Here is a 16,327-nt window from a genome sequence, read left to right as displayed (position 1 = left end):
CAAAGATTGGGAAGTTTTGTTTGATCTAATGATTTTTGGCAGTCGCAGTTAATTCCACCTATTATTTTGCATAATAATTGGGTTGCCGTTGGGTGGAAATAATTAAACGGCCACTTTAAATTTGGCGGAATATAGCTGAGAAGTTATGAATCATCTTTTTGGGGGTTTTTTTGCAAAATGGCTGAAACATATTTTTAGATGTCCGTAGACTGTACAGAAGTTAATACACCCCATAAATATATCATTGAATGTGGTTTATTGCAGTTGACTACATGATGTGAAGTTCCACTTCTTGAGGATAAGGCTTTATAGCATCATTATATAGGAGTGCCATGGGAGCAGCGAAAATACAGCTCTCAAGCAATCAGCCATGACACGGTGCCATACATCACCCGCCGGTGTCTAGCGCTGACGCTGCTCCAAGGGACTATTTTTAAGCATCCTAGTCAGATGATACATGTGATATTTTGGTGTTACAAGGTCTGATGTGACAAGGCTTTAAGCACCTTAAAAGTTCCCTAAGGAGTAGGTCGTGCGGTTACAATGTGTCATCTCATAACTCTGTCACTAGACACGGCTCTGCAAATAGAAATAGGACAGGTAGGGACAGCTGCTGCAGCCACACGTTATTGTACTGCCCTGTGTGACCCGTGTTATACTCGGCAGTCGAATGATATTCCGACATATTAACTCGACGGATCCAACGTATTTTAATAGGGTAATGTAATGACCCAACTGTAAATTAAAGCTCTATTACAAATCACAAAGAATTATGCTTGGTCTGTTACTAGAGGATTCTTCTAATAGATATAGTGAAGCGATGATGTCATAGGTCACCAGTTGTAAGCGATGACATCAGTAAACACTATTCATAAGTTAAAAAGTGGTGACATCAGAGTTCAAAGGCGATAAATGATATCAGTTATGACTAATTATAAGATAAAGTGGTGACATCAGAGCTCACTGATTATAAGTGATGACATCAGTGGTCAGTCATTTTAATGAATGAAATCAGCAATCACTAATTATAAAACTAGTGATGTCCACATTGATAAGTGATGAAATCAGTTATCAGAAGAAGTGCAGTTGCTTATTGCTCAACTATTTCTGCCAGTCCCAGGGAACTGAAAGACCTTTGTCATCGGAGAGGTTTCAGGCTGGTTCTTTGGTGGACTTACTGGGAGGTAAGCAACTTTGGCCACCAGTGGGTACAGCTTGAAGAAGGCATGGTGATAGGTTGGTTTCAGGATCGGGCCAAAGGACCAGGAAGAGCCCACATGCTTGCAATAACTTTTATTGAACAGTCTGCTCAACCAATACACCAGTCTTCCACTTTAGACCAATGGATTATATGGCCGATGGCAAATGGTAGCTCGTAAGTTGTAGAGGGATGCCTTTTGCAATTTTCTCTGCTTCCACTCAGTGCAGCTTTATCTGTCACCAAGCCATGGAAATACATGCTGTGGCAGCTCACAAGAGTCATCTTCTCATTCGTGTCAAAATTCCGGCACCACACTACGGCAATTCTGTCCTTACATAGAACTTTTATACTACTGGGGAAACCCTGTAGGGCTGCACGGCACCAATTCCATCATTGCCCCTTACTCTTTTAAAGGTACAGTGAGTGTAAAATAAAGTGGTACTTTTACATTTAAAAAATCACCCCTTACAGACTTACAGTGTACATGCTAGACTGAAACTCCATTCAAATGCGAGTGGTGAGGATGACTGGGGGACTTTAGACAGTAGTTCCAGTGAGCATGGGAATCTCAGTGGTGGACTAATCACCTTTTGTGAAGTAATCCTTTTAAATGGAGTGAACATGGCTACCTTTCCATTGGCTCTTGCTGCTTGATAATGCCATCTCTGGTCAACTAGTCAGGTGGAATAGGAGTCAAGGGACTCACGTTGTCATGATCGGTGAGGGTCCTAGAGGTGGCACTCATATATCAGACATTTAGGGCAGGTCTTGTTAATGTGAGATGAGAAGACTCCTCCAAAACCCATCTAATTAAATGTCACTGTCAAATGCCTCCCATACTAGTATGTATCACATAGCTGGGAAGTCTTGTGATGGCTTCTTCATTAACGTGTCGGGCATGAGGCCAGATTAAACAGTGACATATTTCCAGCTGGGGAGGAAAACAACCTGACTCATCCCTTTTTGCAAATATTTTTTTTTCTTATTAGTCAGTTCAAACTTATATTAGGGAGTTTCGGTATCTTCTGCAGGATATTATAATTCCCCACAGCTGTTCTCCCAGCAGCGCTGGCAGAATAGATGGGCTAGATCGGCAACCCAATCATCTCTATTTACAGAATAGTGCAATGATTACAGACAGTCCGGTCTCCTTGCCCTCAGGACATGGGTAGGAAGGTACCCTGTGTTAATTTTCCAAATAGTGCCCAAATAATAAGTGCTCAAATAATATTGCCATAAGGTGTTCAGATAACGCTGTCAGACCGCTACTTATATTATGTCCAATGCATAAAATAAACTTAGCAGCTGCTCTTATATAGCTTTGGGCACTAAGTGTGGGCTTGCAAGTGATGGGTGCCCAGGCTATCAGGGTTAATGGCATACCTTTCAATAACGACAGCTGATGCACTTGGAGTGACCACACAGGCCAAGTCTGGGTTTCGTTCAAAAGCTGTTAACTTTAGTTCCCATTCTCCATTAGTTATCCATTCATACATGATCTGAACAGCCTTATCCACCTAAGTTAGACCAACTGAAACTTTAAGGGTTCTAGTGTGATACAGCATGGTAGGCAGGCTCCCCAAGTCTCATGGTGGGTGATGGCCTGATCAGTAACTAATGGGTCTGGCTTTGGGATTGGAGGCACCAGGGGAGCTCCCTGAGGGAAGTCATGGTCCTCTTGTCTTCCTGTGTGGGCAGATAGGACAGCAGGGACTCATGACCTGGTTCTGGCCACATTGGTTGGAGAGAGAGGGCTGGGTCTTGAAATAGGCCCTATTGGCTGCCATTGCTTGGAGGGTATGTGGGTGACTCACATAGGCCTTAGAAAACATCATGGCTGTTTCAACCATGAACGTTAATGGAACTGTAAACAGGTTTTGGACAGAGTCCCTGTCCTCAGGATGTTTTTATCTTTTCTTTTTATCAGTATACAGGAGTGGTCCTTTTAATCCGCTTTAGCGGTGGAACAACAAAAGTCCATGGGGCTGCCAAGCCAACAATAGACCATACTCATTTGATGGAAATAATATATTTGCAGGCACGTCTATGTTATTGGGAGAGCGAAGAACAGGGAAATGTTGGTCTCTGAACTCCCTTCTCAGATTGTGCAATACCAAAGGAGATTATGTTACTGCATCCTTTCAGCATCAACTAGGAGCAACTCCTTTACTCCTCCGTCCACAGCATAGCACTCTGCCACTACCAGGCGAAATCCCACTCAGAGATCAGTTTCCTCGCTCCTGCCCCCTCTTAAAGCAGTAGTACTTTCACACAATGCAGCAGAATATATGACGACCTACAACGTATAGCCCCCTTACACTAGCACGATTGGATTGAGACCACCTTGGGCCCCAGTAACAAGATTATCACCCCAGGCACTCAGCTGAGGCCTCATTCACACCCCTCACGCCTCTGGTATAATTCCCATTGCTTGGCTCCAAATAAGGAAAATACCAGAAGGATTGGATCTAGCACATGATGGACCTGAACAGACTATAATGGGGTCTGACTAGCGTCCGGCATGTTGCCCGAAATTTTCCAAGATGAAATAGCATAACATACTCCATTATTTTATCCCAGATTTGTTCCAGATCTGCTCTGAAGGCTCCAAATAGAGCTTCTGTCATAGATATGCATATGGCTTGGTGGGTTTAACATCAACAGTACCAGAAACATTCAGGAGAGCATCAAGTAAACCATTCCAATGTAAACGTAATGCAAGGGTTAACTACTGGATTCAACTATCATCTGTATGAAACTGAAAGAGGGTCTCTGCCATACATAAGATGATAGACCCTTAGGTGCCAACACTGATTGCCACGCTGCTTAGTCTCTTCCATGTGATGCCATTGGACCAAACATGGTGGTGTCACATGAGGTTATATACTCAGTCGATTGACCGGTTGCATGTGAAAAGCAATCAGTAGAGTAGCTAGAGCATGAAGAATAACTCATTCCGACGCCAACGTCCCATGGAGTCCACTGCTGAGTTAATCGCATTTGTGAAGCAAATGAAGGGGCTGCCAGATTACCTGGTGGACACCGCTCTGGACACTTGTGCCAGGCCTTGTGATGTCACTATGGGGAACACGGTTAGGACATAGCTATAGGGATGCAGAGGTAGGTCTTGCAAACTATTAAAGACCCCTTATAGGTCTCTAGCATTATTAAAGCGGTTGCCCAGAACTTTACTACTAATGATCTATCTTCAGGATAGGTCATCAATAGTTGATCAGCCGCGGTTCGCCACTCAAAATCCCATGCCAATCCGCTGATTACCCAACCCTCTGTCAGTGAGGAAAGTGCTGGAGGCAGATAGCAATGTCCATACTGCAGTGGACCAGGTTGGTACTGCAAGTACAGCTCCCATTGAATTCAGTTGGAGCTATGTTTGTATTACCAAACTGGGCCACTAACAGCAGGCTCAGGGCGATCAGCTAATCAAAAAGGATCCTGAGCGATGAACTATTGATGACCCATATGACCCATCCCAAGGATGGGTTAAGTCCGGGACAACTGCTTTAATGACATATGGCAGGTGGGGTCCCTTTTACAGATTTTGCACCTCCAGATTAAGTGGTTGCTATAATGTGCTGGTGGTTCTGATCACACTGCATCCCGTCCGTCGGTGGATCACACGCTGTTCTAGTAACATTGTGTCTGATAATACTGCAGCCACTGGTGACAGTACCTGTGTATTGTCTGCAGACAATGGAGCTGATAAAAGTCCGGGCGTAGCAAAGCCGCAGCCACATGATTTCTATTGTGCCCGTGTATATTCTGGACGCGTAATCCTCTTTGTTTATCCCGTTGCATATTGTGTTACTCCTTTCATTTAGCTTTCTCTGCCTGAATGGGGAAGCTTAATTCAAACACATGAGATTGAATATCAGGGAAGGAAATTACAGTCTGCCCTGCATCTAGTGGGTGCTCGCTGTTTGAATTTGGGGGGTATGACTTATCTCTTTTAATAACCTCCATGTGTAGGGTTTAATTTTGAGTCATCGAAATTCCTTTAATCCGGCATCTGACATTCCAGAAATTCTGTTAATCTAGTAGTACAGAATTGCTAAATAATCTGGAAGCTCATGAAATCAGGAGAAGATATAGTAATTATTACACACATATGATTAACCCCTTAGTGACTGGTCTATTTTGCACCTTAATGACCAGGCAACTTTTTTTTTAACATTTTTTATCAAGAGCCATATCATTTGAACTTTTTAATCATCATAGCCATGTGATGTACTTGGAGGTACATATAATGTATTATTTAACCTTTTTTTTGGGTGGGGTGGGGGGATTAAAGGGGAGAGGAGGGACAAATAACCCGGCAATTCCACCATTCTTCTTTAGATTTTTTTTTTTTACGGGATTCAAATGCTGTCAACTCTGGTCTCCGCTGTCTTTGTTTACAGGCTGCTGTGATGTGTCATATACTTGCCATTGCAGCCAATGACAGCGCTTAGCCATGATCACTGAGTGCTGTCATTGGCTGCTGCAGCTTGGTTGTAGGCGTGCTCAGGCAGTAAAGTGATGTTACAGGGAGACCTGTGGCGGCGGAGGGGCATGAGCAGAAGAGGTGAGTAACCGGTGATCTGTTATCTTAAGGCATGGGGATCTGGTCAAAGGGATTTCCTTAACTCACACAGCCCCTATAACTTAACAACGGACCTGAACGAGATTGATGATTCTGCAATAAAGCCAGTGGTGAGAGAATTGTCTGCACTACCTTTTAAATGATGCAATTTACATACGGGGAGAAAGATTAAAATATTTCTCAATGTGCTTTTTCAACTTTGATAATTAACTGCAGTCAGTCTCAGAGGTTAGCCATACATTATAACAGAATTATAATGTAATGTATGTGGGCAGCCTGTGCTGGAAGGAAGATGCATCGCAACAAACTGCTGATGCAGCAGCTTTTCCTCTTGTAAGTTTGAGTATTGGAATTTCAATGAATAATTTAGCTGCGGCTTGTGTTTCACAGCGAGGTTAACTTTCAACGCTCAACTACTGTCTTTTGCATACAGCTGCTCTCAGCGGTGATATATGTGCTCTGTATATGTACACATAGTTTGCAGAAATTTGGAAATTACAGCCCATTTGCATGTCTTGTGCAGCCAGTTGTTGTGCGGTCTGTGGTGGGTGGTCATATGATGTTACACGTCTACCTATGGTGTCCCAGACATTCTCTATTGCGGATAAATCTGGAGACCGAGCGGGGTAATCCATAGCCGTGACACCTTGTAAGGCGAGTCTTGTGATGGCTGAAATATGTGGACGAGCATTATCCTGTTGGGAGATACCATTTTGGATGGTGGTCATGAAGGGTATGACCATAGAATGTGCCACTCTGTCTACATACTGGTAAGCTGTCATTGTGCCTTCAATAACCACCAACTCCATCCTGCTGTCATTATTGATTTCCCCCCAAATCATGCCTCCAGGGGTTGGACCTGCATGGCGCTCTGAAATGAGAGCATAAAGGACTTTTCTCCAAAACGCCAACGGATACATTGATGATTATCACTTTGCCCCAGACAGAATTGGGATTCGTGACTATAATTGTTTTCCATTCAGGTCTCCAGTTGCGTGTAGCAGTACACCAGGTTAGTCATTGCTGGAAGTGGAATGATTAACGGAACACACTGCATGGGGGTCCGAGAATGCAACCCAGCTTCAAGCAGCTTCATTGGGTGTCTCCGACTATAATCACTGCTCCGATCTGTGCGGCAGTTGTCCATCTATCAGCAATTGCCATTCGCACAATTTGGCGGTCTTCACATGGCGTTGTCCTTCTATGTGGACTTGTGCCAGGTCTACGAGTACTGGAGCCTTCCTGTGTCCACTGAATAACCATTCTCTGTACTGATATTGCACTACGGCCGATCCTTCAGGGGATTTCATGATATGACTCCCCCATTTTGAATATTCCAAATATGCTACCTCTCTCAAAATCAGACATTTGGGTGTTCAGAGTTTGAACTCTACGATTTGGCATGCCTGATCACTGACAACACACAGACGAAAAACAATCTTCTTACATAACACACTTTATGATTTATAAATGGATTTTGCATAACAAATAGCCCCATAATTTGCATAGCAATACATGTACCTCATCCAGTTCTTATCAATATCCTTCTTATGGAGAGACTTTGATCCAACTTTCATACATTTTCTGCAACACCATCTGGGTAACACTTTTAATTTCCACCAGTGGATTTGCCACTATATTACCTACAGATATAATTACTGAATAGAGATGAGCGAACCTACTCGGCCACGCCCCCTTTTCGCCCGAGTACCACGATTTTCGAGTACTTCCGTACTCGGGCGAAAAGATTCGGGAGGCGCCGTGGGTGAGTGAGGGGTTGCAGCGGGGAACAGGGGGGAGCCCTCTCTCCCTCTCCCCCCTGTTCCCCGCTGCTACCCCCCACTCCGCCACGCCTCCCCCCGCCCCCCGGCGCCCCCCGAATCTTTTCACCCGAGTACGGAAGTACTCGAAAATCGCGGTGCTCGATCGAGTAATTACTCGAAACGAGTACGTTCGCTCATCTCTATTACTAAACTTCCAAACAGAAATTGACGGTGATGAGAGGGGTAATACTGAGAAGTGCCTCTGCAGAAGGAGACACGGGCAGTACATTTTCTGATATGATGCAAGGCTCTCATCTGGACGACATCTCTTTAGAAAAATGTTTCACCTTGTTAGAAGAAGTGGCGTGCAGTTGCTTATTTACTTCGCAGAGCCGTTTCCCGAGTTGGAGGCACTATTTTTAAACGTCTCTCCACTCTTTGGTAATATTGGTGGCTGCACCCCTTCTATGATATTGATGTGTCACATTAGGGCAAATAGAAAGGAAATATCCCGATGAGAGAATACTTTGAAAGTTTTTTTGGATAAGTGCAAAGGCCCGGGTCAATATTGGGCCAGAAGGTTCCTACAAACGTTAGTTCATCCCCTCGTGTAAAAGGAAGACCGAACCCGACATCTCAGGTTTGGGAGTCATGGTGGTTGGTAACCAGAGGGTGAATTTCCTGTTGCATTGCTTTCCCGCTCCCCAGCTCTGCAGTTTAGCATGAAGTGATGATTGCAGTAACAAAAAACTTATTTTATTTAATTAAAAAAAGGGAAGTTTCTCTCCTGTATGGTGTAATGTAATATGTACTGTGGAAATGGTCACTTTCTTGTCTTTTCTCGGATGTCACTCTCCATCACATGATCTACTTCCGAGTAAAACAGCGAGTTCCTGCTTGTTCCACCGGCTCACTCCAAAAAACTGTTGCATCAGACCCCTATTTTCAAGAGACACGCAATGCCTGACCTTCCTCTATCTTCCGGGGCAACACCATCCTTCCATCAAAGCACCAACACCTGGGAGCACACAAAACTTATTGAAAACAGTTACCAACAGTATTAAACCCATAGCTGTATGATCACGGATGGTCTTACCACTGGGCCCCCCATTAATGAGGTGCTAGCTGTGTCCATGAGTCTCATAGACTGAATGGAGCGGCAACATGCCTACTCTATTTCCACTCCACTGAAACGAAGAAAACTCCTACATGATCAGTAGGAGTCCAAATGGAAGGACTTCCCACAATCAGACAATTGCCTATTTCATAGATAAGTGAGGAGTTGTATTTATGGGACAACCCCTTGTTCTCTACAATAATATCTCTAGTCAGTAGCTGATTTGCTTCTTTGAGGTCTGTAGGTATAAAATGCTCTACAAAGATTCTGATCATACAATGTAAATATACCTGAAACAAGGCCAACTGGCCCCATGGGCACCCAAGCTATTACCGGAGAGGGTTAAATGCAGTACAACTAAGTATCCTTCTATCAGGAAACTAGCAGAAAGCTAAGTATTGAATGGAGATAACTGTAGTTCAGCCCAGACCCCGAGGAGCAGGGTAGGATTGGCCATAGACATACTGTAGGCCTCTCACACTAATGGAAATCCAGGCGTGTCGCCAGTAATAACTGTATAATGTAACATGTTTTTCTGTAAGTTTAGTGGTTGTCTAAAATTTATTGGAGGTGACTTGGCTTTGAAATGTTATAGGAGGATGTACAGGAGTCCCTGGACAATCCCTCCTGTCATGATACACCTACTCCCTTCCTGTATTACTACTTTCTTGTGACGGAAAGGGTGGGAAATGAATGATAAGTGAGAGAAAAAATGTATCTGACAGGTAACCTAAAATAATCATGGAAAACAAATGCAAGTTAAGATTGTTCTGTCTTTGGGGACCGCACCCTATAGACTGGTGGCTGTCATGTCAATGGGAGTTCTGCAATGTTTTAGAAGGAAATGGGCCGAGTAATGAAGACAGACATACAGCATAATGTTATTATTCTTCCCTAGATGCAGATATGGATTAACCCATAAATGCTTTGTGCTAACCTGCGACAGATAAACTAGACCATAGAGACTCTACATACCTAAGGGTCCTTTTACATGGGCAATCATTCGGATAATCAAATGCATGTTCACTTTGAATGGAGACGGTCGGGCCAACTCGATCCACCTCCACTCAGCAATGATTGTTCCCATGCAAAAGCACAGGAAAGATTATCACTGGGACGACCTGTTAGGCATCTGAGCCCAACCAGTAAGGGTGCTCTTTCTGCCTAGATGATAGTTCTAATTTAAGAATTTGCAATAGTCAATACAATTTTCTCAAGTTACTTCCAATTTTTGCTACCAGTTTATAGTGGTAATGACTAGGACCCATGAGTTATAAATGATCAGGCTAGCACAAATGCTCATGGTGTTTCAACCACTCATTCTTAGCTGAGCAATCATTATGTTTATGGTCACTTTCCACCCAAGCATTCTGACACAAGGGAAGGGTAAAAATGGTTCAGTTAGTAAAAAGTAGAGTTAAATATGTGTCGCTTTTTATCTATCGGCTATGTAGGGTATTTTAGTTCGGCCTCATTGACTTCAATGGAGTTGAGCTGCGATGCCACATGCAACCTGTGGACAATGGTGGCACTCTTTATGAAAAAAAGTAGATTCTTTTGTCTAATCTCAATCATACACCCTTAAAAAACATGTATTAACTTGGCAAAGATTTAGAGCTTTTCAGTTGTGGCTGTAGGGCGGTAGAGTGGGCACAGAGGTGACTCTAGGCTTTTTGCTGCTAGAGGATATGGGAAATAAGGATGGGTATGCATGCCGTGATCAAATTTTGCAGATGTGTTCACCCTCAAACTGTCAATTTTCCACTCTTTGTCATAGTCTCAAGACAATACTGTCCCTTGAAATCAGAGAAGGATGCTGGACGAGGTGTTCACTTTGCTTCAAAAATGGTGCTCTAATGGGGTGGGGAGGGGGGGTGAATAGAGAAGTGAATTGCAAATCAGTTGTTTTCCATAGATGTTACTGGCATAATCAGGCCACATATAATAATAACAGTACATCCTTTATGATAAATGTTTATTATGAGACTTCTATTGATTAAGTAAAAATATATAATCCGGAGCATGGATTCATTGCTCTGCTTCTATTGATAGTGGCTTGATAAAGACCGGAAAGGTCGAAACGTTGCTTATACGTCTATCTATGGAACAATGAAGGCTTTTTTCTCTTAGACAGCCATCTCCACCATTTATGCTGCCATGCTCCATACAATATATATTTGATTGAGACTTCTATTGATGATTCTTATGTCTTATTTTCCAGGCTGGAAGTGATGGAGAAAGTATCGGAAATTGTCCTTTCTCTCAGCGCCTCTTCATGATTCTTTGGCTAAAAGGAGTTGTCTTCAATGTAACCACAGTAGACCTGAAAAGGTAGGATCCTTTCAAAATCAACATAACCCTATACAACAGTCATCTGCTGTTTTTTCATAATGGGAAACATACAAGATACGGTGGTCTTAACTATTTACCTTCCATATCTCCTGTACGACCTGAACTTGATGTTTATATAGCAGTGGTTTCCATATTCAGGCTAGGACTACACGATGATTTCATGCATGACACATGTCACATGGTCAAAGGTAATGCGATGACCCTACTACATCGCCTTCTAACGTAAGTGATGCAGTTGCATTGTGACTTGTAAATTGTTGCACTCACAAGCCAACATTCGCAAGAAATCCATAGTGGATTTGGGCATCATACCATCTGCCATTCTTCTCTGCAGATCCTCTCAAGCTCTGTCAGATTGGATGGGGGCCGTCTGTGGACAACCATTTTCAGGTCTATCCAGGGATGTTCAATTGGGTTCAAGTCAGGGCTCTGGCCGGGCCACTCAAGGGCATTCATAGAGTTATTCCATAGGCCCTCCTGTGTTGTCTTGGCTGTGTGCTTAGGGTCATTGTCTTGTTGGAAGGTGAACCTTCTGCCAGGTCCGACGTCCCTTGTGCTCTGGATCAGGTTTTCATTGAGAATATCTCTGTACTTTGCTTCATTCAGCTTTCCATTAACCCTGACCGGTATCCCTGTCCCAGCCACTGAGAAACACCCTACAGCACAATGCTACCACCAGGCTTTACTGTAGGGATGGTGTTGAGCAGCTAATGAGTATGGCCTGGTTTTCTTCACTTAAAACTAAAGCCAAAAAGTTCAGTCTTGGTTTAATCAGACCAGAGAATCTTGTTTCTCACCGGCTGAGAGTCATTTAAGTGCTTTTTTGGCAAACTCTAGATGGACTTTCGTGTGTTTTTTTTTTACTGAAGAGAGGCTTCTTTCTGGCCCCTCTGACATAAAGATTGTTGGAGGCTGCCGTGATGGTTGACCTTCTGAAAGTTTCTTCCATCTCCACACATGATCTTTGGAGCTCAGTCACAGTGACCATTGGGTTCTTCGTCACCTATCTTACCAAGGCCTTTCTTCCCAATTACTTAGTTTGGTGGGTCGGCAGCTCTAGGAAGATTCCTGGTTGTTCCAAACTTCCTTCATTTAAGAATTATGGAGGCCGCTGCGCTCTTGTAAATTTGCAGTGCAGCAGAATCCTGTCTCTGAGCTCTACAGGCAGTTCTTTCCTCGTCGTGGCTTGGTTTAGGCTCTAACATGCATTGTGAGCTGTAAGACCTTATACAGACAGGGGTGTCTTATAAAATGATGCCCAATCAGCTGAATTTACCAGAGGTGACTCCAATCAAGGTGTAGAAACAAAAACTCAAAGATGATCAAGAGAATGGGGGAGCACCAGAGCTACATTTCAAGTGTCATACCAAAGGGTGTGAATACTTATGTCAATGCAAAACATTAGTCTGTAATTAAAAAAAAAATTGTAAACATTTCCAACATTCTGCTTTCATTTTGTCATTATGGGGTATTGAGTGCAGAATGATGAGGAAAAACATCCTAACATTGACATGATTTTTTAAATTTGCACAAGGCCACACCATGACAAAATGTAAAAAAAGTGAGAGTCTAAAGACTTTCCTGACACGCTGCAAAAGTAGAATGAGTTGAATGGTATCATCATCCTCTTATGATATATCTCTTCTACATTACAGAAAGCCAGCGGACCTGCACAACCTCGCCCCAGGCACACATCCGCCCTTCCTGACCTATAATGGAGAGGTAAAAACAGACATCAACAAGATAGAAGAGTTCCTGGAGGATTCCCTGGCACCACCAAGGTAACTGTACAACACTCATCGCTGCGCGTAATAGACCGCCCATTGAAATATTGACATGCTGAATGATATACACTAGGTGGATAATTAAAGGGCACAGTAAATGGGCAATATATAGTATTTTTGCCCAGTGAAGAGATGAATCTATCTATCTATCTATCTATCTATCTATCTATCTATCTATCTATCTATCTATCTATCTATCTATCTATCTATCTATCTTTCTCTCATTTCTATCTATCTATCTATCTTTTTTAAAGGAACGTTTATTGGGCATGTCATACATCACAATACAGAATAAGGGAGAGTCATCAAGAATACGTTACAAAATTAGAACATTACAGTTTTCTCACTCCCTTAAGGCCGCCTGCAGACGAGCGGGTCAGATCCGGCAGTGAGAATTCTCGCTGCGGGACCCGACCCGAGCGCCTGCAGAGAGCAGCGCGTACTCACCCGCGCCCCGCAGCTCCGGATCTTTCATGTGCCGGCTGCCGGGCAGCTTGCGCATGCGCAGACCGGAGCCGGCGGCGGGTGAGTGACGTTTCTGTGCGGGGCTTTGCGAGCCCCGCACAGAAATAGAACATGCTGCAGTTTGTTTGCCGCGCAAGATTTCGCACGGACAAACCGCAGCTGTCTGCCTAGGATTGCGTTTGCTAACGCAATCCTATGGCAGCTTCCAAGGGCAGAAATTCAGCGGGAAATCCCGCCACGGAATTTCCGCCCGTCTGCAGGCGGGCTAAGAGTTTATAATACCCTCTTTTTTTAATATTTTAAACAACTTTGGCCGTTATAATAAAGGAGAGCAAGACTCCCAACCTGGGGAATCATAACAAATAGAACAAACAACCACAACTAAACCCACAGCTCCACTACCAATATTATGTATACATATTGTCCATGCGAGTCACAACAACCAATAGAGAAAAGACCTTCAGCTTTCCTAGAAAAGATTAGTTAGGCCGCCTGTCCACCGGCGTTGCGATATACTGTCACGGATTTCCGCCGCGGGGGAATACTTTGTCACCGCAATTTTCCACGATGAATCTATCATTCTGACAGGTTCATCGCGGAGAATCGCGGCATGCCACGATTTTTATATGTGAGCAGAAAATCACAGCAGATTTCCGCTGGTGTACATTGGGTTCCGCTTCCATAGTTATCCCATGGAAAGTGTTTATCGCATCACGGTCAATGCAATGAAATATTGCACGTGAACAGGAGGCCTTCATCAGATATGTCCAGTGCAGTATTGGGGCAGTCAACCCACCAACGTCATATCTTTGCGAACTTGGCAGAGCATCCCCTAGCCATATACGTCAGTTCGTATAGAGGGGCAAGTTAAACACTGTTTAACTTACGCAGCCAGGCAGCCCTAGTGGGTTTTTGGGATGTTTCCAATTAAGTAATATTACCTTTTTAGCATAGAAAAAGAGCTATTTGTATTGGGTGTGTGCTGCTGCATCGACTGGAATGCCTTCCACGAGGCCAAAGAGACAGACCTTAGGGTCTAGGATACACGGTGCTCCCAGATGCGTCTCCATGAACTCAAGAACATCCCTCCAATAAGCTTGTAAAACATGACACTTCCAGAGAGGCTTTTTTCTGGTCACTCTGACATAAAGCCCAGATTGGTGGGGTGCTACAGTGATGGTTGACCTTCTGGAAGTTTCTTCCATCTACACACAGGATCTTTGGAGCTCAGCCAAAGTGACCATTGGGTTCTTCGTCACCTATCTTACCAAGGCTTTTCTGCCCAATTACTTAGTTTTGTGGGTCGGCAGCTCTAGGAAGAGTCCTGGTTGTTCCAAACGTCTTCCATTTAAGAATTACGGAGGCCGCTGTGCTCTTGTAAATTTGCAGAATCCTGTCTCTGAGCTCTACAGGCGGTTCTTTCCTCCTCATGACTTGGTTTTGGCTCTGATATGCATTGTGAACTGTGAGACCTTATATAGATATTAGCCTGACGAAGGGGGCGAGATATCCCTGAAAGCTCCCTATAACATCATGTATTTTTGTTAGCCATTAAAAGATATCGTAACTACAAGATTACTTGGCTTCTCTTTTTTCAAGAGCCCTGTCTCCCAGTGAAGCAAGGCTTCGTGTCAGCTGTCTATAGAAACAGGAGAGCGGCTTCTTCAGCCAAATCAAGAAAAGGGGGATACTCAGACCTTCAAATTTGGCTCTGAGGGTGTGGTGAAGTTGAAAATACCTAAAAAGGGAGCTACCAGGAAAGCCGAAATGTGTGTGCAATTGTAAGAAGGTACAGAAAACACCACCTTCGACAACATCTGAGAGGGTTGTGATCCCATGGCATCTCCAGAAGACTATATCAGGCATACATTGCAAGCGTGGGAGGTTGGGGTTGCACCATAGAGGAGTATAAGGAGAACATTTGGCTGCCTCATCAGGTATTAAATGAAGGGCGGCGTTCCAGATTTTGAGAGTCACCCACATGGGTGCAGGTAGGGCACTTACATGCGAGGTCGGACCCCTTAATAATAAGCCTCTCAAACTTTGTTCTGAGCCCACTACTCTGCGCTCAAGTCCCACCACTAGGTTATAATCGGTAGACGACAGCCTCCACCTCACACATACCAACTGACTAGCCAGGTGGTAACAGTAGAAGTGGGGAAGGGCCAACCCCCCTCCATCCGTGGGCAGGCAGAAAGTTTCCAAATTGATTCTTGGGGTGGAGCCCTGCCATAATATGCAAAGGAGTATTTTACGGAGAACTGTAAAGAATCTTTTAGGGATCAGGATAGGGGCATTCTGAAATATATACAAAAATTTGGGTAATAAGTTCATTTTAATTAGGCCTATACGACCAACTAGGGTCAATGGGTGGGAAGCCCATCGTGTTGCCATGTCTCTTGCCCAGTCCAAAAGTGGAGCAAGATTATCTGTGTAAAAATGGTCAGTAGATCTCGGCAAAACTATTCCGAAATAGGTGACGCTATCTGTCCACTCCAGGGGGGCATGCAGGGCTAGTGATCCCACAGGGGGATTGATCGCCAGCAGCCCAGTTTTATTGCTGTTAACCCTTACTCCGGAGTACTCTCCATAAATGTTAAAAATTGAGAGCACTGAGGCGAAAGAGAATTCTGGGTCTTGTAGGAAGAGTATCATCCGCGAACAATGACACCCGCTCTTCATAAGTTCTCAATTGGAACATTGTCACCGCCATTGACGCTCAAATCTGTATTGCAAGCGGCTCAAACGCGATAGCGAAGAGGGCTGGAGACTGAGGATAGCCTATCTATCTATCTATCTATCTATCTCTCATTACACATGTAATACCGGATGTGACATCGCCTCTTCTAGTGTTTGTATAGCTTCTCACTTGTTAATTTACATTCCCATCACATACTGTATTATTATTGTATATTTGCTCGTTGCTGCTTTGTGTCTTTTTTCACTTCTATTGAGCTGAAAAGCACACACAGCGCTTTGTGCTCACACCTGTTGGTGACAGGCCAGACAGGATTGTTCTTACTTTACCTTCTGACTGCGTATTAC

General features: G+C 43.9%; 1 protein-coding gene across 2 annotated transcripts in view; it reads left to right on the top strand.

Moving 5' to 3' along the window:
• The window catches only part of CLIC5 (chloride intracellular channel 5), a 150,497-nt gene that overhangs the window by 95,846 nt on the left and 38,324 nt on the right, over positions 1-16,327 (top strand). For both annotated transcript variants that reach the window (XM_066596275.1, XM_066596284.1), the window contains exons 2-3: positions 10,903-11,012; positions 12,689-12,814. In XM_066596275.1, coding sequence (XP_066452372.1) covers positions 10,903-11,012; positions 12,689-12,814 — 236 coding nt within the window. The remainder of the gene's footprint in view (positions 1-10,902; positions 11,013-12,688; positions 12,815-16,327) is intronic.

The sequence above is a fragment of the Eleutherodactylus coqui genome, chromosome 1 (genome assembly GCF_035609145.1).
Source record: "Eleutherodactylus coqui strain aEleCoq1 chromosome 1, aEleCoq1.hap1, whole genome shotgun sequence".
Classification (NCBI taxonomy): domain Eukaryota; kingdom Metazoa; phylum Chordata; class Amphibia; order Anura; family Eleutherodactylidae; genus Eleutherodactylus; species Eleutherodactylus coqui.
The sequence above is the reverse complement of the archived record's forward strand: the minus strand, read 5'-3'. Positions and strand labels throughout refer to the sequence as shown.